Source organism: Panthera leo, chromosome E2, assembly GCF_018350215.1.
Source record: "Panthera leo isolate Ple1 chromosome E2, P.leo_Ple1_pat1.1, whole genome shotgun sequence".
Lineage (NCBI taxonomy): Eukaryota > Metazoa > Chordata > Mammalia > Carnivora > Felidae > Panthera > Panthera leo.
The window spans coordinates 33,595,598-33,621,229 of NC_056693.1; the positions used below are offsets into that span (position 1 = coordinate 33,595,598).

The window sequence follows — 25,632 nt, forward strand, 5'->3', positions numbered from 1 at the left end:
CTTGTCTGTCGTGGTCACCACTGTGCTCCCAGCGCCACTGTGCCCCCAGTACCTGGCACTAGGATGGTGCTCAATAAACGGTTAGAAACCCGCGCTAGAGATTGTGCATTCGCTCTCAGCCAACTCTAACCAGGAGGGAAGACTGAGGGCCAAGGCCACGGGCTAGGGGGGCGTGGCAGCTCAGCCGGAGGCCCCGGCCACAGCCCCGCCCGTGTCCTTGTTCTCCTCCGCGGGTCTCCATAAAGTTTATTTGGCGGCGCGCCGCGCGAGGGCTTCTGGGAGGGCCGACTTCGGCCAATCAGGTAGCGCGGGCGAGCGGCGCGAGAAGCGGCGGCCGCGTTCTCCAGCCGGGACCTGAGCTGCTGAGACTGCTGCAGTGTCAGGTAAGGGTGTCGGTGTCTATGTCCTTCCCACTCGGGGCTTGTCCTTGAACCAACCCGGGGCCCCGAGGCTGGGCGGAGTCCGGTCCGCACGCTCGGAGCCACGTTGCTCTCACTTCCCGTTCGCCGTCTGGCAGCCGAGCACGCTTGACGCCGGCGACTCATCTCCCTGTCGAACCGTCCCCATTATAGTGTCTGGCAGCGCCCTGGGAGTGCCTTCTATCCGCTCTCTTTTTGAACACGGAGCTTTGGCCTCCTGACTCCCCTCCTCCCTTACTGCGGCGCTCTGCCGCGGCGCGTCACGCCCACACCCGCACCCCCACCCCCACCCTGTGCACAGCGAACCCACTCTGGGTTGGGGCGGCGCCCCTCTCCGCCACAGCACTCCGCCTGCGTGCTCGCCCCTGGGGATGTACCCTGTCCTCCCTCCAAGGGCGGGGTGTCGACCCTGTTAGCCTTTCCCCACCCTTGGCCTGTCTGCTGTACCCGCATCCAGGGGAATGCTGCTCCGCACGTAGGGACACGCAAGAGATTAGAACCTGGAGATGGCCTGCACTTTCTTGGCCCTCGCTGCAATGCCTGAGTTTACTGGGTTTCTTTAAAAAATTGCGGGACGGACCCCAGGGATCTTCGGTCAGAGTTTGGACCACCCTTTCACAGATCCGATGGTTTGCCCTTGTCAAGTGAGAAGGAGATTTGGGTTTTTTGTTGTTGTTTGTTTTGGCCAAATTGCTTTTCAGCATGAGCAAGGATCACCTTTTGTATTCTGTCTGCGGAACCTCAGAGGGTGTCCTTGGGCATCATAGCTTTTCTTTCTTTCAGCTGTTCTTCGTGCATTTGTATTTGGGACATTTGAGTTTCCATTCATGATGAATTTCTGTTCAAGGCTCATAGTTTTAAATACTTATGTTTTAGGCTAACAGATCCTCTGTTTGTATCTCCAATGGGGGCTTCTCCCTCGACATCTACCCAGCTACCTATTTTCTATCCCTACCGAGATGGATGTTAGGGAACTCAGACTGAACCTGTCAAGAGAGGCCTAGCAAGCTTCCCATCATCTCCCCTCCCAAACTGCTCTTCTTTTTGTTTTTGTTTTTGTTTTTGTTTTCTATCTCGGTAATATAAAAGATCTAGACAATAACCTTTGAGTCACCCTTGACTGCTCTTTTTCTTTCTCATTCCACATCCAGTGCTTACCACCCTGGGCCAAGTCACCACCACCTCTCACCTGGATTATTGAAATAGTCTCCCAGCTGGTCTCCCTGCTTCTGCCCTTGCATTCATGCCCTATTTTTCAGCACAGCAGCTAGAAGGATCCTTTTGAAACGCAGGTCAGATCATATCACTCCTTTACACAAAAACCCTCCAGTGAGTTTCCGTCTTATTTAAAGACAAATGCCTCCTAGTGAGCCATAAGGCTTTACATAATCTGACCCACTGTTACTTTCCCACTCTCACTTTCTGCTGTTCTCCCTTTCCAGATGTCAGACATGCTTTGACCTCAGGACCTTTCTGCTAGGGGTTCAATATCCATGTGGTTTGCTCCCTCACTTTTTTCAGGTTTTTATTCAGGGATCATGTAGTGAGGCTTTCCCCAGTTTCTGTCTTCATTTCTGTTTCACTTGTTCTTCTTAGCAATTATATTTTAGTTATTTACCTTGTGTATTGTCTTTCCCTTCCAGAATGTGAAGGGCAGAGTGTTTTTATCTGTTTTGTTCCCTGATAATCTTCAGCACCTAGATCTGGCACGCAGTAGGTGCTCAATAAATGCCAAATAAACGAATGTTCCTGACACCTTTAGAGACTGGAAATACAGTGATGAATTAAACAGTCCTGCCCTCGTTGGAGTGATGTTGCTATAGAGGATACCGCCAGCAATAAACAAACAAATATAGAGTGTAGTATCAGACTATTTTTAAAAGGAGGACAAGGATTTCTGAACAGATTGAAATGAGAGAGCAAGTGATGGGAATATCTGGGGTGAGAGCATTCCTGGAAGGGGAATACCAAGTTGCCAAGACCCTGAGGTGGGAACAGTTGCAGAAGTGGTGAGCTTGAGTGTCTGAATCTGTTTCTTGATGGACTGAAGTAGAAAATAAGGTAGAAATACAGATGTTCCAAAGAGGGGGAGAGGTCAGCAGAGACCCAGAGGTGAGGGTCCAAGGGGGTATTCAGGGAACAAGCCACTTTAATTCATCAAACATGTATTTGGTACCTATTTAATGCTAAACTTGGTTGCTGAGGGTTCAGAGTTGAGCAGTCTGCATTACAGGAATTTGCCATGTAGAGGAGACAAACATGGGAAGAAATAATTACAACTATTTCACCAGAGAAGAACAGTAACAGAAGGTTCAGAATATTGTGGGAGGGGTGTGGGATGGGGAGGACTGCCCTAGCTGACTTTGCAGGATACATAGGAGTTCCCCATGTGACAGTGTAGGCTTGGGATGTGTTATAGCAGAATATGCAGCTGCATATGCAGGAGTACGAAGGGAGGAAACCGCGAGAATCGCCCCCAAGAGTAGAGACTTATTAGGGTATCTTTGGGGGAAGGGGAGTGAGAGATGTGGATGGTAAAAGTGACAGTGTCAGAATGCATGCATTTCCTCCTGGAGAGGACGGAAGGTGTCCCTGGTGAGATTAAGGCAGGGGAGCATTTCAGAAAGACTTCTTGCTAAGGGGAGGGTGAGTTAGAGGAACGAGGTAGTCAGGAGAAAAGCTTGAGGGTCAGACCGGGAGCGAGAGAGATGAGGATTGCCTTTCGCAAAAGGTTTGAGAGGTAGACCTGGATATTGGCTGGATGTTCAGGAGCAGAGGAAGGCGACCCTCATGTGATTCCCAGGTGGTTTCTGGCTGACTTGCTGGGTGCTAATAGTTTTACCGAGAGACTGGGAGCCCAGGAGGAGAAATTGGTGGTGTTGGTAGCTAAGAGGAGAGAGAAGTGATGAGTTTGGTTTGGGACATGTGTAGTTTGAGGCACCCATGGGTCATCCAGGTGCAGATGTCAGGTGGACAGTTGGAGGTACTAGTTCAGGGGAGAGAGCTGGCCTGGACGTAGAATAATTTCTACCAAACCCTTGTTTTGATAAATTAGGGTTCTTATCTGGGCCCAGATAGTCCTCAGGGGTCTTTGGGTGGCCTTTTGGAGGAGGGGTCCTATGAGCCTCCTGCCATTGTATCTTCAAGAGTGTGTGTGTGGTTCTGTTATGTGCACATGTGTACATGAACATTAGACTCACAGATGTCTGTGGCCATTCGAAATATTAATAATCACTGGTAGGGGTTCTAGTTGAAGCCATGGCCAAAGGTGGATCTTATCCAGAGAAATACACAGTGTGGGAAGAGGAGGTCCAAGGATAGAAGCTTGGCATTTAAGGGATGGATAGATGTAGAAGCCACAGCAGAGGAGGCTGAGGGAGGGAAAAGCTGGGAGAGCAGGAGGCGAACCAGGGAAAGGTGGCATCTTCAAGTCAAGGGAGAAGAGTGTTTCAGGAAGAAAGGAATGGTCAGGGTGTCAGAGGCTGAGAGGAAGGGTTGAAAGTCCATTGGACTGAGCAGTTAGGTTAGTGGTGGCTGCAGAGAAATGGGAAAATAGTGAGGCAAGCAGAAGTTAGGTTGCAGCGGGTGATGTGTGGATGAGGCATGACAGAGGATGGCCATCTTTTTTTGAAGAGAGTGAGAGCTGGAGGAACGTGTGGGATTGAGGATTTGTTTGTTGCTATGTTTGTTTACTTTTTGAGAGAGAGAGCAAGAGCGCATGTGCACACGCATGAGCAGGGGAGGGGCAGAGAGAGAGAGAGAGAGGGAGACACAGAATCCGAAGCAGGCTTTAGGCCCTGAGCTGTCAGCACAGAGCCCAGTGCGGGGCTCGAACACACGGACCACAAGATCATGACCTGAGCTGAAGTCGGATGCTTAACTGAGTCACGCACGCACCCCAAGGAATTGTTTTTAATCTTTTAATTTTAGAATAATTTTAGATTTACAGAAAATATGTAAGATCAGTACAGAGTTCTCTGTACTCCTCACCCAGTTTCCCCTACTGCTGAGGAATTATCTTAGGAGAGGAGACACCTGAACTCTAGGAGAAGCCGCCAAAGACAGCCATCATTTCCTGAGCTCTGGCTGTGTGCAAGTCCCCGCCACGGGCTTTGCCTGCATAATCTAACGTCATCCTCACAACAGCTCTCTGATGTCTAAATCTGTTCCCTTCCTGGTCTTTCTCATTTCAGTAAGTGGCACATTCATGCTCCCGAGTTACTTACTTAGGCCTGAAACCTCGGCATCGTGTTCGACTTCTTTTCTCTCACGCTCTACATAAGTGATTCATATTTACGCGAAATCTATTCTTAAAATGTATACGTGAGTCAGTCTCTTCCGCCACTACCATCCTGGTCCATACCACTCTCCTGTAGCACATCTGGGTAGTAAGAGCAGCCTCCTGACTGGTCTCCCTGTTTTTACTTTGTGCCCTTCCTCCCTGCAGTCTGTTCTCCGTGCAGAAGTGGGAATGAGCCTTTGAAAAGGCTTAACCCTTTGGTAGTTCCCATCACACACAGACGAAAATCAGACGTTCTTATTACCATGTGCTGTGAAACCTACACCACGTAGCCCCTGCCGTAACCCCTCTCCCACCACTTTTCCCTGTCATGTTGCGCTTCAGTCATGTGGCCTCCTGTTCTTCTTCACATACGCTAAATTTGCTTTTGCCTTGGAGCTTTTGCAATCGCCGTTTCCTTTGCAAGAACATTCTTTCAGATATCAGTATAGCTCACTCCTTTATTTCATTTAGGTCTTTGTTCAAGTCCTTTTTTTGTAAATGTTTATTTATTTACTTTAAGAGAGAGAGAGAGAGAGAGAGAGGAGAGTGCAGGTGAGGGAGGGAGGGGCAGAGAGGATGAGAGAGATTCCCAAGCAGGCTCAGCAGCTGTCTGCGCAGAGCCCAATACGAGGCTCGAACTCACGAACCATGAGATCATGACCTGAGCCAAAACCAAGAGTCGGACGCTTAACCGACTGATTGACCTAGGCCCCCACGAAGGTTTCCTTTTTAAAGAAGCTTTGCAGAACACCCCAGCTAAAGCAGTCCCACTGTTCATTCTGCCACATTTCCCTGTTTTATCTCCTTGTGAGCACTTATCAATACCTGGCATCATTTGTCTATTTGTTTATTTTAATTGTCTGTCTCCTAACAGACACAAGTGTTTTGAGTCCCAGAACCTTGTCTAGTTTTTCCACAGCTCTGTCCCCAGTGCCTTGAACAGATAGTACCTAGTGCATGGGAGATGCTTAATAAATATTTGTTAAATGAAGGAAGATGGGGCTGTGACTTTGGTGGACCCAACAAGGTCAGCATAGGAATTTAAACAATAGGAGTCAGGCTGGCTGGGTCCAGGGACCCAGAGGAGGTCCCACAGGACCAGCCAAGAGGATTCTTGTCTTTCCATCAGATAGAAATCAAACATGAGCCGAGAGGAAGTGAGAGCAGAGTTTCCTGAAGACGCAGAGTGCAGATACAAACGGAGCATCTGGGAGACTCAGAAAGGAAAGACGAGGGAGTGTCATCTATGCTGGGGGGCTGGGGTTCTTACTGAGGATTGTGATCCGTTCGTTGTAAGTGCTTCTTTAGGCATCTGGGAACTGGTTAAAATGGACAAGTATTTAGGTGTCCTCTATAAGCCGCTTATGCCCTGGGGCCAAGGGTCTTGGTAAGTCAGTGGTCTGGAAAACATACATAACAGCCTCGCTGGTCACTCCTTAGATGGTGTCTCTTGTGCTGGAAGACTCCAAAGAAATCATTAACTCAAGAATCATTAAATCAAGAAATCATTCACAAGGAGGACGTGCACTGTCTGTACTATAAGACGTGTGTAAGGCGGGGGCTCAGGCCTTAGCAAGAATGAAGGCAGCAAAAAAGCAGTCCTTCATGGGGTCCCTTCTGTTTCCCTAATCTCAGTTAGATATTCTTGGCAAAGTTTGTGGAAGTTTATTCTGTCAGTCAGTGACTGTGTTGGGGAATCTAGCTGCTGTTCAAGGACATTGTCGGAGTTAAGAAAAGTAAAGCTACAGAATGCTTTAAACTTTAGGCTTTTTGGAAGAGATGGAGAGTCTTGATATAAATAGACAATAATATAAAACAAATGAAGGAGAGTGATATCAGCACAATGGCAAGCTAAGAGGTCCTGATGCCTGTCTCTACGTAAAAACAACAGAACAACTAACAAAAACCACATATTGACAAAAATAGGTCTGTGAGAGCTCCACAGTGACACAAGGCAGCTGCAGACACCCTGTGGAGCACCAAAACTGAGGATTGGCTACATGGAAATCTGTAAGGCAGATAAATGAACAGAATTTAGGTGAGAGGAGATGTTTGTGGGATGGATGTTTAGGAAAACCATTTGGTAGGTAGGACTTGAATTGGTGGTAAAAATAATAGCTGAGGATTATTGCGTGGTTATTATGTGGCCTGTGAAGAAGATATAGCTCTTTTTCCATTTCACAGATGGGGCCTAGCAAGAGTAATTAACTTGCCCAAAGGCGCCTCACCGGAGAGTGGAGGGGCTGGCTGGAGCTCAGGGGTACAGTGGAAGGTGGGGAAAATGGCATGAGCAGGGCGTACGTAAGGATGGTTAGGAGCAGAGTAAATCGGGTAACTGGTACATAGGGTTTAATCAAAAGCAGTGCCTCGTCTGCATCCCTGTGAGTGGAAGGCATTGAGGCTTTGAGCAGGAGCAACATAGGGAAAGTGATGGTGGAAAGATTGAGGCAGCCACAGCAAGCAGAGTGACGTGGGAGTGGAGTGGGAGGGGCTCGAAGACATCCTGGTGTCTCTCAAGAGCTTGGATTTAAAAGGATGGAAGTCCTGCCTCTTGTAATGGTGAAGAAGATAGAAGCAGCAGTTAGACTAACTTCATTGTGGTCGTCATCTCCCAATATGGGCAGAGATACGCATGTTACGTTGTAGATCTTAAACTTACCCGTTGTTCTGTATCAATTCTATCTGAATAAAGCTGGGGGAGGAAGGCAAGTACCTTTTGCTATCTAAATCTGTTAAGTAATGAGAGTTGGGATAGCACATTTGGAGAGTGAAGGCTATCTTGTCATCTGAATCTAAAGTATTTGGTTTCCTGAGTTTTTGTTAGGGAGGAACAGTGGTTTGGATAGTGAGAAATACCTGTCTGCTTTCTCTCAAAAAATATATCTGCATCTCTTTGGTTTCTGAGTCTGGAAGGCAGAGAGTACCTGTATATAAACCATCTGAAGTCATGCGCAGTTGTAAAGGAGAAGGGCGAGTTAAAACCAGAGAGAGAGGGAGTGAGAGTGAGAGAGAAGCCAGGGGACAGAGTGAAGGAGATGAGGAGGGCAGGTCTTGGGCGGGGGGAGCTGGGGGGGGGGGGGCGGTTACTGCATTTTGAGATGTGCCAGATGTGACAGTCACGTGCTTGAGTGGAAATGCGTAGGCAGTGCCTGGAAACTCTGGGTTGCAGTGTGAGTGCAGGGCGCAGAGTGGGAGTGTGGATTTGATAGTCAATGCCATCGAGGATTCAGGGCCACTGGTGAGACAGACACTCCGAAGTAGGGGATGTAGAGCAGTTTAGAAATGAACAAGTTGTTGGGGCACCTGGGTGGCTCAGTGAGTTAAGCGGTTAAGTGTCTTACTTGATCTCAAGGCTCGTGGGTTCGAGCTCTGTGCCCACAGCTCAGAGCCTGGAGCCAGCTTTGGATTCTTGTCTCCCTCTCTCTCTCTCTGCCCCTCCTCCACTTACACTCTGTCTCTCTCTCTCTCTCTCAAAAAGAAATAAACATTAAAAATTAAAAAAAAAATTAACAAGTTGTTTGAAGTTAGACAAGGTCACATACAGCCATGGAAAAGAATTCAGACTGACAGAGTATGTATAAGATGGAAAATCCCAACTCTTCCCTTTGCTTTCTGGAGGTAATGCTAAGGTACATTTCTCGCTATGTAATGTTTCTTTACTGTGAATTATCTGTGAATTATCTTAAGTGTATAGCTCAGTGAATTTTTACATATTTATCCAATCATGTGACCACTAACCATATTGAGATATGGAACATTTACAACGTGAGCTGCCATAATAAAATACCATAAACTGGGTGGCTTAAATAGCAGAAGTTTATTTTGTCACAGTTCTGGAGGCTGGGAGTCTGAGATCAGAGTGCCAGCGTGGTCGGGTCCTGGCGAAGACCTGCTTCCTGGTTGTTAGATGGCTGCTATCTCACTGTGTGCTCACATGTTCTTTCCTGGTTGAATGTGGTGGGGGTGGGGGGGTGGGTAGGAAGCAAGCTCCCTGGTGTCCTTTAGTAAGACACCAATCCCTTCATAAGGGCCCCATCTTCATGACCTCATCTGAACCTAATTCCCTCCCAAAGGTCCCTTCTCCAAATACCATCACATTGGGTCTTAAGGCTTCAACATGGGAATTTTGGAGGGGCACTTTCTAGTCGATAGCACCCGGAAAGTTTTGTTCTCCTTTCCAGTCGGTTACTCCCGTGCCCCCACCCTAGAAGAACCAGTGTTCTGATTTCTACCACCATAGATTTAGTTTTTTCTGCTCTTAAAATCCATTTAAATGCAATCGTGCAGTATGTGTTTTTTCTTTAGAATAAATCTGGCTGCTTTAGTTAACCACTGTGTCGGCAAAATTTATCCATATTCCACATAGCTATAGTTCAGTCTTTCCTATTGCTGTGTGGTATACCAGGGTATGAATATGCTGCCATAAAAAATCTCAAATGCGATAATTCTGTCTATACAGTGGTGTTTTTTGTTGTTTGTTTGTTTCGTGTATGTTTTTTTTTAAAGTGACATAGCATTTATTCAACTTGATTTTATTTATTTATTTTTTTATATATAATTTATTGTCAAATTGGTTTCCATACAACACCCAGTGCTCATCCCAACAGGTGCCCTCCTCTATGTTTTAAGATTATTTGGTGGTGGTGGAGGGCTCAGACTTTTATTAGAATCTGATAAAAGCTGTAGTGCTTTTCTTATATTAAGAAAAACAATACATGTATTTCCAGGGGTTCCTAGTGACTTTGATGTCGGTGTCATGGCCTTCAGGACAATAAGCTTTCCTTGGTTTACAGCAGGGTTTCTCAGCCTCGGCATTATATTTGAGCCATGTAATTCTTTGTTGTGGAGGCTGTGCTAGGCATTGTGGTATGTTTAGCTCCACCCTCGACCTGTACCCTCTAGATGTCCGTGGTATGTGGCCTGTCTCCCTGAATTGTGACAACCAGAAATGTCTCTAGATATTGCCAGTGACCTCTGGGGAGGCAAAGTTGCCCTCAGTTGAGAAACATTGGTTTAGAGAAAAAAAGCCAGAGCCAAAGACCTTTTAGAGGCTGATTTGGTGATCTTCCCTGCTCATGCCAGTTTAAGATGTGGCCGGTGTCGTCAATTTCCATCACCACTCAAATGAGGCTGCTCCTTCTAAGGACACATTAAGTGAGTTTAGAGACTGACTAAAGGGGCGCCTGGGTGGCTCAGTCGGTTAAGCATCTGACTTCGACTGAGGTCATGATCTCACGGTTCCTGAGTTTGAGCCCTGCATCAGGCTCTGTGGTGACAGGGTGGAGCCTGCTTGGGATCTTTTATCTCCCTCTCTCTCACTGCCTCTCCCCTGCTTGTGTGCTTTCTCTCTCTCAAAAATAAACATTAAAAAAAAAAAAAAAAAGACTCACTTAAAATCTCTACATTTGTAGGAGCAGTCTCTTAGGAATTACCTGAGCCAACCCCATCACCTCAGTGGTGATGAGACTGCAATCCAGAGAGGGGGAAGGGTCAGCCCCAGGGCCAGAGGCTGATGTGGGGCAGAGCCAATGCGCAGTTCTTCCATTCCAGGCCCAGCTTCTACTCTGCTATTGCACTGGACAGCCCACTGGACTGCTGAGAGTTTATCAGAAACTTCCCTGGGGGATACTTGATGTTTTTATATGATGCCAGGTTGCTCCTCTTTGCTCTCTGGATATGAAACAATACAAGGGGCATTTTATGTATCAGGAAAGCTGATACTGTGCCTTCTTTACTGCAAACACTGAGTCACCCAGGCCAGTGCTAGTCCCGAATCACCCAGCTCTTTCATTTCACTCTGTCTAGGGTAATTTGTTTTAGCTCTTTGTTTTCTCCAGAAGTCTACCTTCTGAGTAATGATCAGATCCAAGTCTCTTTTACTTAGTCTCATGGGACTAGAAAGAATTATCCAACAACAGATTTTTTTCATCCTTTTCCTAAAGGCATCTGAAACAATAGTATCTGTTAAGATGCAGTTTTTCTCTTTGGTTGTTGTTGTAATTGACAGCTGACAGATACAGCAAAAAATGGAATGATAACCAAGGTTTACATTTTCAAAAGAAGAGAGGAGAGCAGCACCAGTCTTAAACTTTTGATACCTCGGGTGAGGCTTTACTCATTAATCTTTGGTGCTGAATATTGAACACACTTCTCTTTCGTTTTAATCCTATTAAGCCCAATTAATAAGATGGTTTGAGGGCAAGATTTCTTCTTGAAATTAAATGCTAGATTTCTTTTGAATCACACCTTCATTGTGGAAACTTGAAGTTCTAATAAAAACCACATTTGATAGTGGGTAATATACATTTAAAAATTATAACTGTCTATCAGAAGTTCTTACTGAATGATAATGAAGTTGTGCTTAAGTAAGTTATAATTTAGTATCAAATATTTACTAGAAGAGTTTTTTGAAGCAGAGATGTTTATAATTAAATGACAAAATGTTGCCAAATTGGCAACTTTGGAATAAAAGCTAAAATAACATTTTACAATGATGTAAATCAGTAGAGTTTATAAAATCCTTTCTGTGTATCATCAACCCCTTGAAGTAGTTAGGGATTATCATCCTCTTTTTATAGATGAGGAAATTGAGAGGAAAGATTTGGATTTTATCCCAGGGGTAAATCGACCTACTTTAAGCCAGTAAGTGAACGTTGTAGAGTCAAACGAGGTGCTTCAGAGTCCAGTCTTCTCCTGTCTACCCATTCTGTTTTAAATATGTATATGTATGTTTTTACTTATTTTACTGTCACGTTAAAACTTTTAAAAATAATTTTCAAAAAGGAGTAACATTGTTAATTGTATGTTTTGAAGAGAAGAAAAGAGGTGGAAGTAGCACCAATTATTTCCTCTGAAGTATACAAAAAATCCTCCCCCCCTCCCCCCAAAAGCATCTGCAAACTATAGCAGGCTAAAAGTGCATTTTTTAGATTCCAAGATCTTTGTAGTTGAAAGAGATAATATTTGGGTGTGTGGTAAGATTAGAATTTCACAGTGAGTACTTAGAAGTCCTGCTTGAGTGTATTGACATTCTGCAGGGAAAATCGTTGGTGTCATTTCCCTGTGCAGTCACCGAACTGAGAGAGATTCCTTTAAGACTGAAGGAAAGACAGAGGCCCTTGCTTTATCTTTTCATCTCTTTGTTACCCCCTTCATATTCCTTGGATAACTGTTCTGTTTGGATTGTGGGTGATAAGGAAAAGGGAAAATGCACACGGGTTTGATATGTTGCCCTGTCCTTGAAAAGGGCAGGGAGTTCCCTCTAGCATTCTGTGCGTTAGGTCAGAAGAACACTTTCTGGATAGATTTCATCATTTACAAAACGGATTTCTTCCCCCAAATCTGCTGTCTAAATAAACACCTTACAGAGGGAAGGGGAATGACAACAGGCCTGTTGTGTTAATCTTTACACGGTAGTGTTTTCACTGCTAGTGAGGGAGCTGTGCCAGGGGCATATAGCCAGTAAGCGTTGAACCTGGATTTACTTACCAAGTCTAGCTCAGATTTACCTAGGCAAAATAGGGGTTGGCAAACTATAACGTGTAGGCCTGAGAAGCTAAAAAGGGTTTTTACATCTTTAAATTGTGGGGAAAAAAATCCAAAGAAGAATATTTTATGACAAGTGAAAATTATATGAAATTCATATCTGAGTGGTCATGATTAAAATTTTATCGGAGCACAGCCATGCTCATTTGTTTACCTATCATCCAGTTTCAAGCCCAGCTGTGCAGGTGCAACAGAGAATGGCCCACAAAGCCTAAAATAATTTGCTGTCTGGCCCGTTACAGAAGAAGCTTGCTGACCCTTGCCCTAGCATACCGGTCTCAAAGACTAGAAACTGGAAAAGAGTTTGGTAGACAGGATGGATGGCTATGAGGCTCTTTCACTCTTTCCTTTGTTTTCGGTCAGCTTTGAGGTACTGGAGGTGCTCGTTTATGGAAATATATCCTGTAAGTATCATGGGTTCACAGCCACCTCTGAGATGACCCAGTAGTTTTTAAACCGTGGTTCCCCAGCTTGGGAGTCCACAAAGCCCTGGGAAAGTGGGAAGGCACATTCTACTGGTGGCTGATGCTTTAGAAGAAAAGACACTAATGAACTAATAATTAATACCAGAAAACAGATGTGTAGACATTTTAATACAATAAGCATGAATACTGTAAGAAACTGAGAATCAGACCATCTGCAAAATCCTGAAGGGGCCACTCTGAGAATACTGATTTAAAATGGTCTAGAAGTGTTGAGCAGTTTGCATATTTAATTATCCATTTGGAAGGGAAAAATACCCTTCGTGTGTTTCCTTCACTGTCACACTACTCTACTTCACCACCACAGCGCTTCACTTTTGACACCCAGTGTGTGGGTTTTCCACACATCAGGCAATTTTCAGATTGCCTGCGCACCAGCTGGCTGTTACAGTTTAACTCACTTCTGGCACCGTGTACCTGGAGATAGCGGCAGATCCCACCAGTTAAGGGTCCAGTCCCACAGAACCGTGCCCACCCCCCACCCCCCTCTTTCGGAAGCCAGTCGCGAAGCCAGGTTGCTACATGTGCTTCTGACCTACCGGCTCTAGATCTGGGGTTCCCGCAACCCTCTCCTCAGGTTCGACTAATTTGCCAGAGGGGCTCACAGAGCTCAGAGAAACATTTACTTACGTGTTTACGAGTTTGTCATAAAGGATACGGATGGACACCCTGATAGATACTTAGGGTACTTAGGGTACTTAGATACTTAGGGTGGGGTCTGGAAGGGCCCCCGAGCACAGGAGCTTCTGTCCCTATGGAACTGGCAGGCACCACCCTCCAAGCATGTGGTCACCAACCCAGAAGCTTGGCAGATCTCATCGTTCAAGGGTTGTTGTAGAGTGGCCGGGGCTGAGAGTTCCAGCCCTCTAATCGTTTGGTCTTTCTGGTGACTGGCCCCATCCCAAGGCTGTCCAGGATGCCCCATCCCCAAGTCACCTCATTAACATAAGCTCATGTGAGTTGCAAAAGACTCCCCATCTCAGGATATTCCAAGGGTTTTAGGAGCTTCGTGCCAGGAACTGAGACAAAGACCAAATAAATTTTTTATTATACTACACTACTCTTTTCTGGCTTGATTAAATATTTAACATGGTTATATTGCGATTGTAAAAATCACCATACTTTTCATAATTAAGACACATCTTAGTAGCAAATAAACTGAAATTATTTGATGCATTTTTGCTCTGCCTTTTTATTTAGTTCATCTCATCCTGTAAGCAATTTGGGGATTTCTTTTTCCCCTCTCGCTAAAGCATGTGTATGTGTCCAGAAGGGGGCAGTTTTTGGGCAGCGAGCGACAGGTGAGTGCTGACTAATTTGAGGAGATGGAAGTCCGCTCAGCCCTTGATTTCACCTGGAGGGAAGAGCTGTCTATAAAGCTGTGGGCTCTAATTTTTTCCTCTGCTTAATTTTCTCAGCATCCTCTAGGTGTGGTGAAGAGATCTGGATTACAGGGACTTTGCACTAAGAGCATTCTTCTAATATAGTGGGGTGCCCTACTGTGGCCTCTGAAAAACCTTGGGTTATTGTCTTTCATTTTGGGAGTAACTTTTTTATTGAAGTATGATACACAGTCTGAAAAGTACACGAATCATGAGTCCAGCTCAGTGAATTTTCTCAAAGTGAACACACTGTTAAGCAGCACTCAGCTTAAAAAAAACAGAAAATTAGCCCCTCAGAAGCCTCCCTTCTGTCATCCCCGCCCCAAGAGTAACCAGTCTTGCTTTCTAATAGCAGTGATAAGGTAGCCTTTCATTTTAAAGCTTTTGGTTGCCAGTGTCTGAGGAGGTCTGTGGAGGCTCAGGAAGACTTCTGCTATGTAGCATGGGAGAGGTTTGATGCTCAGGGCCCTGGTATCCTGCGATGCTTTCTGAAGCACCTGTCAGTGTTTCCAAAGTCCTCTCCTGATCAGGCTCAGTTGTTGCTGACAGAGGAGCCCTGGTGTTGCGGCTTTGTCCTTGCTGGCCGTTTCCCATCCAGCCCCAATTTTGCTGCCTTGACTGTTCAACGTTCCACTTCCGTGGGTCCTCTGTGTGGCATTTTCCTGTCTCCCTCCTCCATACCTTGCCAAGGATACAACTGGCATCCAGTCTCTGCATGTGTCTTGGCCAGATTTTCCACACTTGATCTTAGCCAAAAGGCCGAGAAGCGATGGCCAGATTTTCCAACATAAAGCTTGGACTTTGCCCCTTCCTACCCCCAGTTCTCTCTTGGACAAGGTTAGTAAGGTTATTTGCTTGATCATCGTTCAGTATCTTGAGTCAAAATGGATATTTGGTTGGTTTAACCCACTTATTTTATGGCTAACTTGATATTTACTTTGTGGAAGAGATAAAGTTTTTCTTATATTTATGATATTAATTGTAAATTAAAAAATTTTAATGAAATGGGATGGGATGATGACTACATCGCAGTATAGATTTGGAAGCCCTCATAACGTTTTTATCAATTAATATCCACTGGTTGAGTTATAATGCAGGATAGATCCAGTTTTTCCCAAATATGGCATTAAATATATAGGTCTTTTCTCTCAGACAGACGTGGAACAAGCTTATTTTCAACTCTGAAGTTGAATAATGATATTTTTTCTATATATTTATTCTTCTGGTTTGGAATTCTGTTCACCTGAAAACTGAGCTGTTTCTTCTAAAATTCCACTGGTTTTTGTCTGGGTATTTAGAGGGAAAGTACCAGTCTGGACCAAGTGTGATCTGAATTCCTGGCATTTATACTGTCACTGCCTTATGCTGTGCAGCCTCAGAAATGTTAAGTATCAGTTGGTAGTCGGAAGGGAATGTTTTTGCTCTGGTCTTTGCTTGCCAGTGGGTGCTGATTTGGCAGGAGAGTGCAGGAAGCCTTCAAGAAGAACAGACTCTCCACAAATGGAAGAATAAAACTATTCATTCCACAAATGAGCACCTACTGTGTGCCAGGTGCTGTTCTAGAAGCTCGGGATCCATTAGAGAACAAAACACACAGAATCCCTGTCCTTGTGCAGCTTATGTTCTAGCAGGGGTGACAGTCAGATGGGGGTGTGCTAGGGACAGTTGCAGCTTGCGCTCCTAAATATTTTGTTCCAGGTTGGCATCAAAGGCCAGGTGACAGTTGAGCTGAAACAGAGAGACAGGGAGTCAGTCAGGAGTGAATCTGGGAGAGGAGCATTCTAGATAGAGGAAACAAGGGGTAGAAAGGCTCTAGGGCAGGAATGTGCTTGACCCGTTGGGGGAGTAGCACAGGGGCCCCAGGGGGACTGGAGCCCAGGAAAGGAAAGGGGGTCAGGGCTGGAGATAAGTCTGGAAGGTAAGAGGAAGGGAGGCTGCTTCTGTAGGGCTTCACTTTGTACAAAAGGTTTAAGCAAAGGAAGGATGTGGCCTGACTTTGAAAGGATCAACTAGACTGGAGGAGGCAAGGGCTGAAGCAGGGAGGCCAGGGAAGAGGTGATAGTGACTTGAATGGGTGCAGGTGGTGGGATGAGGTAGATTCTGGGTGCATTTTGTGGGTAGACTTGAAAGGCTTTGTTGGCCTGGAGGCGTCATGGAGGCCTTCAAAGATTTTGGCCCAAGCAGCTGAGTAGCGGTGGCTCCACACAGAGAAGGCCAAGGAGCGCGTTTTGTTGACGAGAGATTAGAGCTCAGCTTTAGACATATTAAGTTTAAGATGGTGTTTTTAGAGATTCAGCTTTTAGTTTATCGTGGTCAAATAATTCTGTTAACTTTTAAAAGTCTTATTTTTGGGGCCATATTAAAGTAAAATGTGACTTTTATTTTGCATTTATTATTTACACTCCTATCCATCATTCCACGTCTTTGTAGGGGCACGTCATTTGAGAAGTTGAGCGTTTCCTTTGTCTGAATTTGTCCGACGTGGATGCAAAATGTTAGATGTATTTTTCCCGTTTTTTTCCTTTTTTATTCGTTTCTTTAAAAATATTTATTCATTTTCTGAGAGAGAGAGAGAGAGAGCGAGCGAACACAAGCAGAGGAGGGAGAGAGAGAAAGAGAGGCAGACACAGAATCTGAAGCAGGCTCCAGGCTCTGGGCTGTCAGTATAGAGCCTGACTGCAAGATCATGACCTGAGCTGAAATAGGACACCTAACCAGCTGAGCCACCCAGGTACCCCTTTTCCTTCTGTTTTAAACTTAGAAAAGTTTGTTTCATTCAGTTCTTTATTAAAGGAGCTACAAGATTTTCCTTATGAAAGAAAAAAAGTATTTCCTACTCCTTGGCTCTGTTAGACGAATTATTTTTATCTTAGAGTAAAAAGGGGTGGGGGGAATTGGCGGCATATTACTTTTCTTTTCCCTTTCTGGTGAGCGACCATGTTTCTGCTAGTTAGTAGAATGTCATTGGCCCTGTTGGTTTCTGAGGAAAAACATTTCTCTATCAGACAGGAGCCGTTGTTTAAAAATACTCGTTTCAGGGGCACCTGGGTGGCTCAGTCGATTAAGTGTCTGACTCTTGATTTCAGCTCAGGTCATGATCTCAACGATTCGTGAAATTGAGCCCCAGCATAGGCTCTGTGCTGACAGTGCGGAGCCTGCTTGGGATTCTCTCTCCCTCTGTCTGCCCCTCTCTCTCTCTCTCAAAATAAATAAATATATATTTAAAAAAAAATACTCTTGTTTCTTTCTTCTGTCCCCGAGAACAGAAGAAAGTTCTGCCATCCCCTTGTTCTGCCATCCCCATTTTCCCACGGGTAGAGATGGCCAATTACAGCCTCACTTCATTGGTTCAAAACAAAACAATGGTTATCTAGAAACTTTAGGAAAAAGAGTTAGCATGTATATGACTTTTTGCCTAAAGATTAAAGAATACCGAAGTGTTTTTATGTTTACCCCAACTGAGCCATATTATTTGTTTTTACCTTGTGCCTTTGCCTATAAATTTAGTATCCTTTAATGTCCATTTAAGAAAGAAATCCTCATTTTCCTCCTGTGGATTTATGGGGATAACCATGCCTTTTTAACATTAACCTGTGCTTCATAGCTTAGATATAATTATATATTACGTTACCGTTGTAACTACCATTCTAGACTAGTGGCATTTCAAAGGTGCAGTGAAAGCCATGGGTTTAAAACAAAGAAGAAAAGTATGATCAACAAGGGCTACTGTTTAAAGATTGAAAAAAAAAATTTTTTTAACGTTTATTCATTTTTGAGAGACAGAGAGAGACAGAGCATGAGTGGGGGAGGAGCAGAGAGAGAGGGAGACACAGAATCCGAAGCAGGCTGTAGGCTCCGAGCTATCAGCGCAGAGCCCATGTGGGGCTCAAACTCACGGACTGCGAGACCATGACCTGAGCTGAAGTTGGATGCCCAACCGACTGAGCCCCCCAGGCGCCCCTAAAGATATTTTCTAATAAATAATTTTGTCAGTCCTTTAGCAGTGTAAGTTTTTTTTTAATGATAGTGATACTGTTTATGTTCTGTTGATACAAATAGTGGTAGGAGTTAAAAACATGCTCTTGTTCAAGAATCTTACGCAAGGGATGTACAGTATGTATAAGATTCATAAAGGTGTAATATCCATTAAATAGTAACACTGTTCATAGGACTTTTTCTCTGTCAACTGCTGGACAAACAGGTGGTCTTGTTAATAATATTTGTGATCTCGAAGCCAGCTGCTATTTATATTAACACAATTGTTAGTAACAGTGGCATTTCTAAAAGTAGTAGGTACTGTAACAATGGAGTCTAATATCCTGAATATCATCTATCACCAGCAGACATGGATCTCTGCTCTCAGTAACCTCGTAAGTGAAAGAATGTGTGAATGGACTCTTGAACATGAATTTTAAGACTGTCTTTTAGGTTAGTGGAGGAACAGGTGTGTGAGAATGACACGGGATTAGTCAGGAGACCTGTGTTCCTGTGTTCGTCCAGCCACACTGCAGCTGAGAGTGCTCGGGGCACCGAACTGAGCTCTGTGTGGACTGGCCTTGCTTCTCCTGTCTACTCAGGAGCCTCGTAGAGTTGTTGAGAACCATATGATATAAGGGCCTCATAAATTGCCCTGCCGTCTGTGGATGGTGGGGTTTTTCTAAGACAGGTGGAGGAATAGGAGGTGCCAGGGTGATTGTTCTTTAGCCTTCCCAGCGGGGGCCACCGTGGTTCCATTTCCTTGTTGGCTTTGAGTCTGTGGAAGGAGGCAGGAATTCTGTTCTGTAGCTCGGTATCTTTGCATTTGTTCTCGTGGCAGAAATCAATCTTGGGGCTGTCAATATGCACAGAAATGATCTATTTCTTCACAGTCTGACTCATTTTCTCTGTCAGGCCTGTTCTTGGGCTCTGTTCAGGAACAAATCCTGCTTGTTGATGAGCTGTCTCCTTGTCTGTTTACAAAAAGTCCTCGTGTTCCGTTTAGCTTGTAACAGACTCAGGCAGCATTCGAAGCTTGTCTTTCCCTTGATTTAGGTCTCTTTCCTCCCCCATCTAGGATCTGCATCTCCAATGGATACTGAGGGGTTTGGTGAGCTCCTTCAGCAAGCTGAACAGCTTGCCGCGGAGACTGAGGGCATCTCAGAGCTTCCCCATGTGGAACGGAACCTCCAGGAGATCCAGCAGGCGGGCGAGCGCCTGCGTTCCCGCACCCTCACACGCACGTCCCAGGAGACAGCAGATGTCAAGGCGTGAGTACTGGTGGGGAGGCAGCACAGCTACTGGGTGGCTCAGGGGCAGGATCCGATTCTTTCCTTCCTTGAATTAGGATGCAGTCTGTAAATGACAGACACAAGCCAGATTCTTGGGAATTCAAGAGGTTTTGTAAACAAGTCAGCAGCCTTGTTCTGTCTCCCTGCTTCAGGTTTTCCAGCCTGTCTGCCTGACCAAGCCATGGTCCCGTATCACAGGCAGAGATGATTAGGATGGGAAAAGGTGAAGAGTTTTATCACACAGAAACTCGTTACAGTAGTTCCTGATTGGGTTTGCTGACCATGGGGTCATATTTATGACCGGCTCCCATAGCTGTATTAGTAAATGCCGTTACACAGATAAGTGTTCCCTTCAAAGCCAGGGAGCACTCCGAGATGAGCAGACTTTTTAAGAGCACTCGGAAGAAATTGATGGGCTGTCAGTGACAAAAAGCCATTCAAGTGAGGGGCGATTCTTTCTGGTCATTGTTGGCAACCCCAACAGCTGCTTCTGCAAGGCCTTGCACGTGCAGTGCCTGCCAGTTGCCCATAGAACAGGAAAGTAGGTGGGCCCAAGAGAGTGCAGCTGAAGAAAAGTGCTGACTGGCTGTCCAGCCAGTGGCTCCTGCTGCCACACGGCATCCGCCAGGCTGTTGATTGCACAGTGGGGGTTGGGGCACCACTAGCCAGTCCTGGGCCACTTCTGGCGCTACAGCCATGAATTACATGTGGTTCTTGCCCTCAAGGAGCTTGTAATTTTGGGAGACAGGAAAAACAAAACAAAACAAAACTTTGCTGCTTTCCATGAGAACTGTGATTTACTGATTACTTGTGTCAGAAATTTTACTTAATCCTCTCAACGAATATTAGGGCTCTTGTCCCCTCATTACAGTTGAGCAGCTAGGGCTCAGAGAGGACAGGTAACTGTCAGTTCACAGACCTGGTGAGTGTTGAGCCAGGATTCAAATCCAGTAAGGCTGACTCCAGAGCCTTGATGGAAGGGCCATGGGGGGATGGAGGGGTGCTATTACTTGTGACCTTGCTGGGTCTGGAAAATCACTGAGATTCTGTGTGGGCGATGTGGGAAATCGTTAATCGTCTGTTCAGTCTTCATTGTTTGAACTTGAGAAAGACCCAAGTACCGATGTTTCCATGAGGATGTTATTTTGGGTTTGTAACAAATGTCACAAGAGTGAGTATAAGTGCTACATTCTTCTCCCAACTAATCTTGAAAGCTGAGTGCTTTGGCTGCTCCGCTGAGTTAGTAAGGACTTTGTGGAGATTCTGTAGGTCTCCCCAGAATTTTTATTTAAAATGCTGGTTAGTTTTGATTCCATTGGTTTTGGTAAAGGCAAGTCAGAAGAACTCTGGCAGGAATATTTTACCATCCAGCCAGGTGCTCTTCTGCATTGTTTGCCAACACCCCCGCCAGCCTTGAGACAGATCTGCTTACTTGCCCTCCTTGCAGGCTCCTTACTGTTGCTGCCGATCGCCTGCCGTTACCCTCAGTCTTGAGCACGCAGGCTCTGTGCTTGTGTGCAGGGATGCTGCGGGAGCGAAAAGACCGTGATGCCAGCTGAGTTGCTATAGTTATAATTTAATTGCATCAGCTTTACAGCCTATTAAGAGCAAAAAGGGAAAATGTTTTCTTGGTAACAATTATCAGTCATGCTCTCTTTCTTGTAAATTTCCATTCTTCCTCATCTCTTTCTACCTTAAATTCATTATTTTAGGGAGGAGGAAGTTGGAACATTGAAAGAATGGGTATAGGGTGGGGCAGGTGCTTAAAAAGAAACCAAAGGGCTGATGACTGTATTTTTCCACCTTGATAGGCAGACATAAAGTGTGATGTGAATATTTTAGTACAGGGTGAAGGCAGAGAAGAGAACTGAGTAGGAAACATTTTCTTACATGAAATAAATTTTGAAAGAAAATGTGTCTTTAAGATTTTAGTTAAGATTAAATTGTAGATTTAAGATTGAATTGTTCTGTGCTGAATTCATTTGTTTAAATATACTTTGTTGGATTTTTCATTTCAGGGAACAGATTTGAAAGCTCTTTTGCATGTGTGTTTGATATTTTTAAATTGTTAAATTTCTTCACACATAAAGAATATGCATAACATACATAAAGGTGTGAATCAGGGGTTGTCAGCCTGTGACCCATGAGCCAGATCCAGCCCGCTGCCTGTTAGAGTCTTATTGGAACATGGCCACACTTATTTATGTATTGTCTGTGCTGCTTTTGTGCTACAATAGCAGAGTTGAGTGGTTATGACAGAGACCGTATGGCCTGCAGAGCCTGAAATATTTACTGTCTGCCTTTTACAGGATAAGTTTGCTGACTCCTCGTGTAAATAATAATAAAATGAATTGCACGTTGCACAGTGAAGACACAGATATCGTCAGTATCTGTGAAGCCCTCCCTGGGTACCCATTTTCAATCTCATCCCCCCTCCTTTCCCATCAGAGATGCCTCACTGGATTTTTCCAGTCAGATTCAGAAGCCAAACAACTTAGAGTTGTACAAAGAGAAAGCCAGCAGTCACTCTCTGTCCTTAACTTTATCCCCAGAGTAACCAGGGTTATTAATTTGCTTATTCTTTCACACTTCTCTCCATGTTCATGCAAAGCATAGATGCACATTTATGTGCCCACAGTTTCTCAGTAAATTATAAATTTACTTGAGGTAATACCACTAAGCAACCTTTTTGAGCACTTGCTCTTTGTCAGGCATTGTGCCAACCACTTTACATGCGTTATATAATTTCTTCTTAAAATAGCCCTGTGAAATAAGTGTTTATTATCTCTGTTTTATAATTGAGAAACGTCAGATAGCAAGGGCCAAGCCAGAATTCAAATGCAGCTTGGTCAGTACGAATCTCTCCCATTCCTGTGGCACTTCTCAGTTCCCAAAGAATTGTCATAGGCGTTCTCCTGGCTGATGGTCCCGTGTGCTCCTAGAACACCTTTTGTCCTCCTCTTCTGGGACTAGAGTGTTTGACTCCAGCCTCTGTGGTTCTTTGCTCAGGAGAAGCTGCCTGGTTTGCGGAAATTGGGGCAGGTATAAGGCAGGGAGCCTTTGGATTTTCTAACCTTACAAGCTAGAAGTTTCTGGTACAGCCTTTATTTGTAAAGCCACCTGTTACCCTAGATTCCCTGCTCCTTTCCTCAGTTTTCAGTCCGACTCCCTTTCCCCGTCAAGGCTTCTGCCTGTGACTGGACAGTTCCTGTGGGTGCTACCCCCCCCCCCCCCCCCAGATGGGACCTTTCTCTTTGGACTATTCTAATAGCTAGGTTTTCCATGTCAAGGCTGTCAACCCTTGTACACCTTAAAACTGCCTAGGCATTGGGCACATTCCCACATACCATGGGTGGAGATATGGCACTTGTGGGACAGAATTTGGCAGTCCCTCTTCCAGGGTCCCTCTTCCAGCAGTCCCCCTTCCAGGGTCCATCCCAAAGATACACTGACAAAACTGTGAAAGACGTGTGCCCAGCAATATTCATTGTGGCATTATTTGTGATAGCAAAAATTGGAAATGACTGAAGCATCCGTCCATAGGGAGCTGGTTGGATAGATGTGGTATGTCTTTGTAATGGAGTACTTTTCAGTAGTACAGAAGGATGAGAATGTACACTACTATGGAATGACTCCAGGAGATATTGTCAAGTAAAATAGAAAATATGTACAGTACTCTTCCTTATTTAAGAAAGCAGGTAAAAGACACCCAGTGTTCATGAATTGGAAGACTTAATATTATTAAGATGTTAATACTTTCAAAATTGATCTGCAGATTCAGTGCAGTCCTTATCAGAATCCCAGCTGGCTTTTTTTGCAGAAATTGACAAGTTGATCCTGTAATCCATGTGGAAATACAAGAGACCTAGAGTGGCCAGATTTTTAAAAGGCAGAAGAAAGTTGGAAGGCTTATAGTTTCAATTTTGTAACTTCAGACAAAACTACCGTAATCGACACCATGTGGTACTGGCATTAAGGACAGACAGTTGAATAGAATTATGAATCCAGAAATAAACCCATGTGTCTATGATCAGCTGATTTTCAACAAGAGTGCCAAGAGCATCTAGTGTTTTTGTCAACAAATAATGTTGGAACAACTGAATATCTATATATAAAAGAATGAAGTTGGACACCTTAACTCTAAATGGAATACAGACCTAAATGTAAAGAGCTAAAGCTTTAAAACTCTTAGAGGGAAACATAGGTCTAAATCTTTCTGACCCTAGGTTAGGCAGAACCTTGTTAGGTAGGAAACCAAAAGCACAAGCAACAGATTAAAAAATAGGTAAATTGAACTTCATCAAAATTAAAAAATTTTGTACTTCAAAGGACACAAGAAAGAAAACCCACAGAATGGGAGAAAATATTTGCAAATTATTTATCTGACAAGGGACTTGTATCCAGAATATTGTTAAAAACTTACAACACAATAAAAACACAACCCAATTTAAAAATGAACAGAAGATCTGAATAGCTGTATCTCCAGAGACGATGTACAGTCAACAAGCAAATGAAGATATGTTCAACATCACCAGCCATCAGGGAAACGCGAATCAAAACCACAACATACTGGGGCGCCTGGGTGGCTCCGTCGGTTAAGCGTCTGACTTCAGCTCAGGTCATGTTCTCGCGGTTTGTGAGTTCAAGCCCCACTTTGGGCTCTGTGCTGACAGCTTGGAGCCTGGAGCCTGCTTCGGATTCTGTGTCTCCCTCTCTCTCTGCTCTTCCCCCGCTCATGCTCTCCTTGAAAAATAAATAAACATTAAAAAAAAAAAACAACACAACATACCACTTCACACACACATTAGGATGGCTATCATTCAAAGACAGACCATAGTACGTGTTGAGCATGTGGAAAAAGTTGAAACTGCCCTATACTGTTGGTGGGATGATTAGTGGCCCAGTAGAGGTGGTGAGGTATTGACTCTGGACTCATTAGTTCACGTTTGAAATTTGCGCTCATGGTCTCTTAGAATTTGCTAACCTTGGGAGGGGCCGTCCTTCCGATGTCAGCAAGGCCCCAGTTGTGAAAGCATCAGATACAGAAAATAAAAAGGCACGATTAATACAAAAAGTAAACAAACAAAAGGTTACTTACTGGAAAGGGAGGGACTAAAGTAGAGAAAACAGGGACTTTTTTTTTTTTTTAAATAAATTTGACTTGGGAATTCTGTAAATATTTTACATTATTATAAGACAAAATTAAATTTCAAAAAAGGAGTTCCTAAAAAAGGAAAGTAAATGCTTAATCCAGTTGGTGACATAACCACACATAAAGGAACAGTTCCAAGTGATATCATAATCTGTCTTCAGTCATCATGTCGGAGGTGTTGTTACTGCTGTTTTGGGACTGTTGTGTGTATAGTATAGGATAAAGCAAATAAGTAGGTAGGTAGGGTGGTGATGTTGAGAACTGGAACTTTTAGTGTGGGAGATGCAGATAGAAAATCTGTGAAGTTAACCCCAAACTTTGTGTTTTAAATTTTAAATTGGAAGCATCAGTATAAACTCATGATGTAATCTATCTTAAGAAAATTGAAACAGAAGTAAAAACTTCATGTCTAGCTCTGCTTATGGAAAAGGCCTAGAAAGTGTAGCAGTGAGCAGGCCTAGTGCCTCAATAGTGCCTCTGAAATCTATTTTTTGTTTGTTTGTTTATTTGTTTATTTTGAGAGAAACCAAGCATGAGCAGGGGAGGGCCAGAGAGACAGGAGAAGGAGAATGCCAAGCAGGCTCCACACGGTCAGTGTGCAGAGCCCGACTTGGTGCTCAAGCCCATGAAACTGTGAGATTATGATGTGAGCTGAAATCAAGAGTCGGACGGATGCTTAACTGACTGAGCCACTCAGGTGCCCCTAAAATCCATTTTTTAATAAAAGCAGCTGGGGCTCTTTGGAGAGTTAGCTGACTCCAGGTCTGGGGCAGGTCTGTGTAAGATGAACATGAGACACCTCGTCATATCAAACAGAGGGAAGTTATGAAGGGCTACTTGAGTCGTGTCAAAAGAACTCAGGAACCATCTTCAGAAGGTCTCTACCGGCTGAAGAGACAATTTGAGCATCATAAGGGTAGTAACTACAATGGATTGAAACACATTAATAAGTGTTTAATATATCCCAGTTCATATATCTATGAATGTTTAAATTTATGAGTTCATAATGACATTAAAACGAAACTCATCAGTCACTTTGAGGGTGCTGGAGAACGATCTCCTAATTCAGAGTAACCATAGTGGATGAAGAGAGTTTCTCTGAA

At 44.3% G+C, this 25,632-nt stretch overlaps 1 protein-coding gene across 2 annotated transcripts in view; it reads left to right on the forward strand.

Annotated features, from left to right (window-relative positions):
- Positions 1-297: 297 nt before the first annotated feature.
- Positions 298-25,632, forward strand: part of NUP93 (nucleoporin 93) — a 103,291-nt gene continuing 77,956 nt past the window's right edge. Inside the window, exons 1-2 of one of the 2 annotated variants that reach the window (XM_042918628.1) lie at positions 298-383; positions 19,164-19,356. In XM_042918628.1, coding sequence (XP_042774562.1) covers positions 19,178-19,356 — 179 coding nt within the window. In that variant the 5' untranslated portion in view covers positions 298-383; positions 19,164-19,177. Of the gene's footprint in view, positions 384-1,497; positions 1,712-19,163; positions 19,357-25,632 lie in introns of those variants that run through there. The other variant, XM_042918629.1, reaches the window with a different exon arrangement.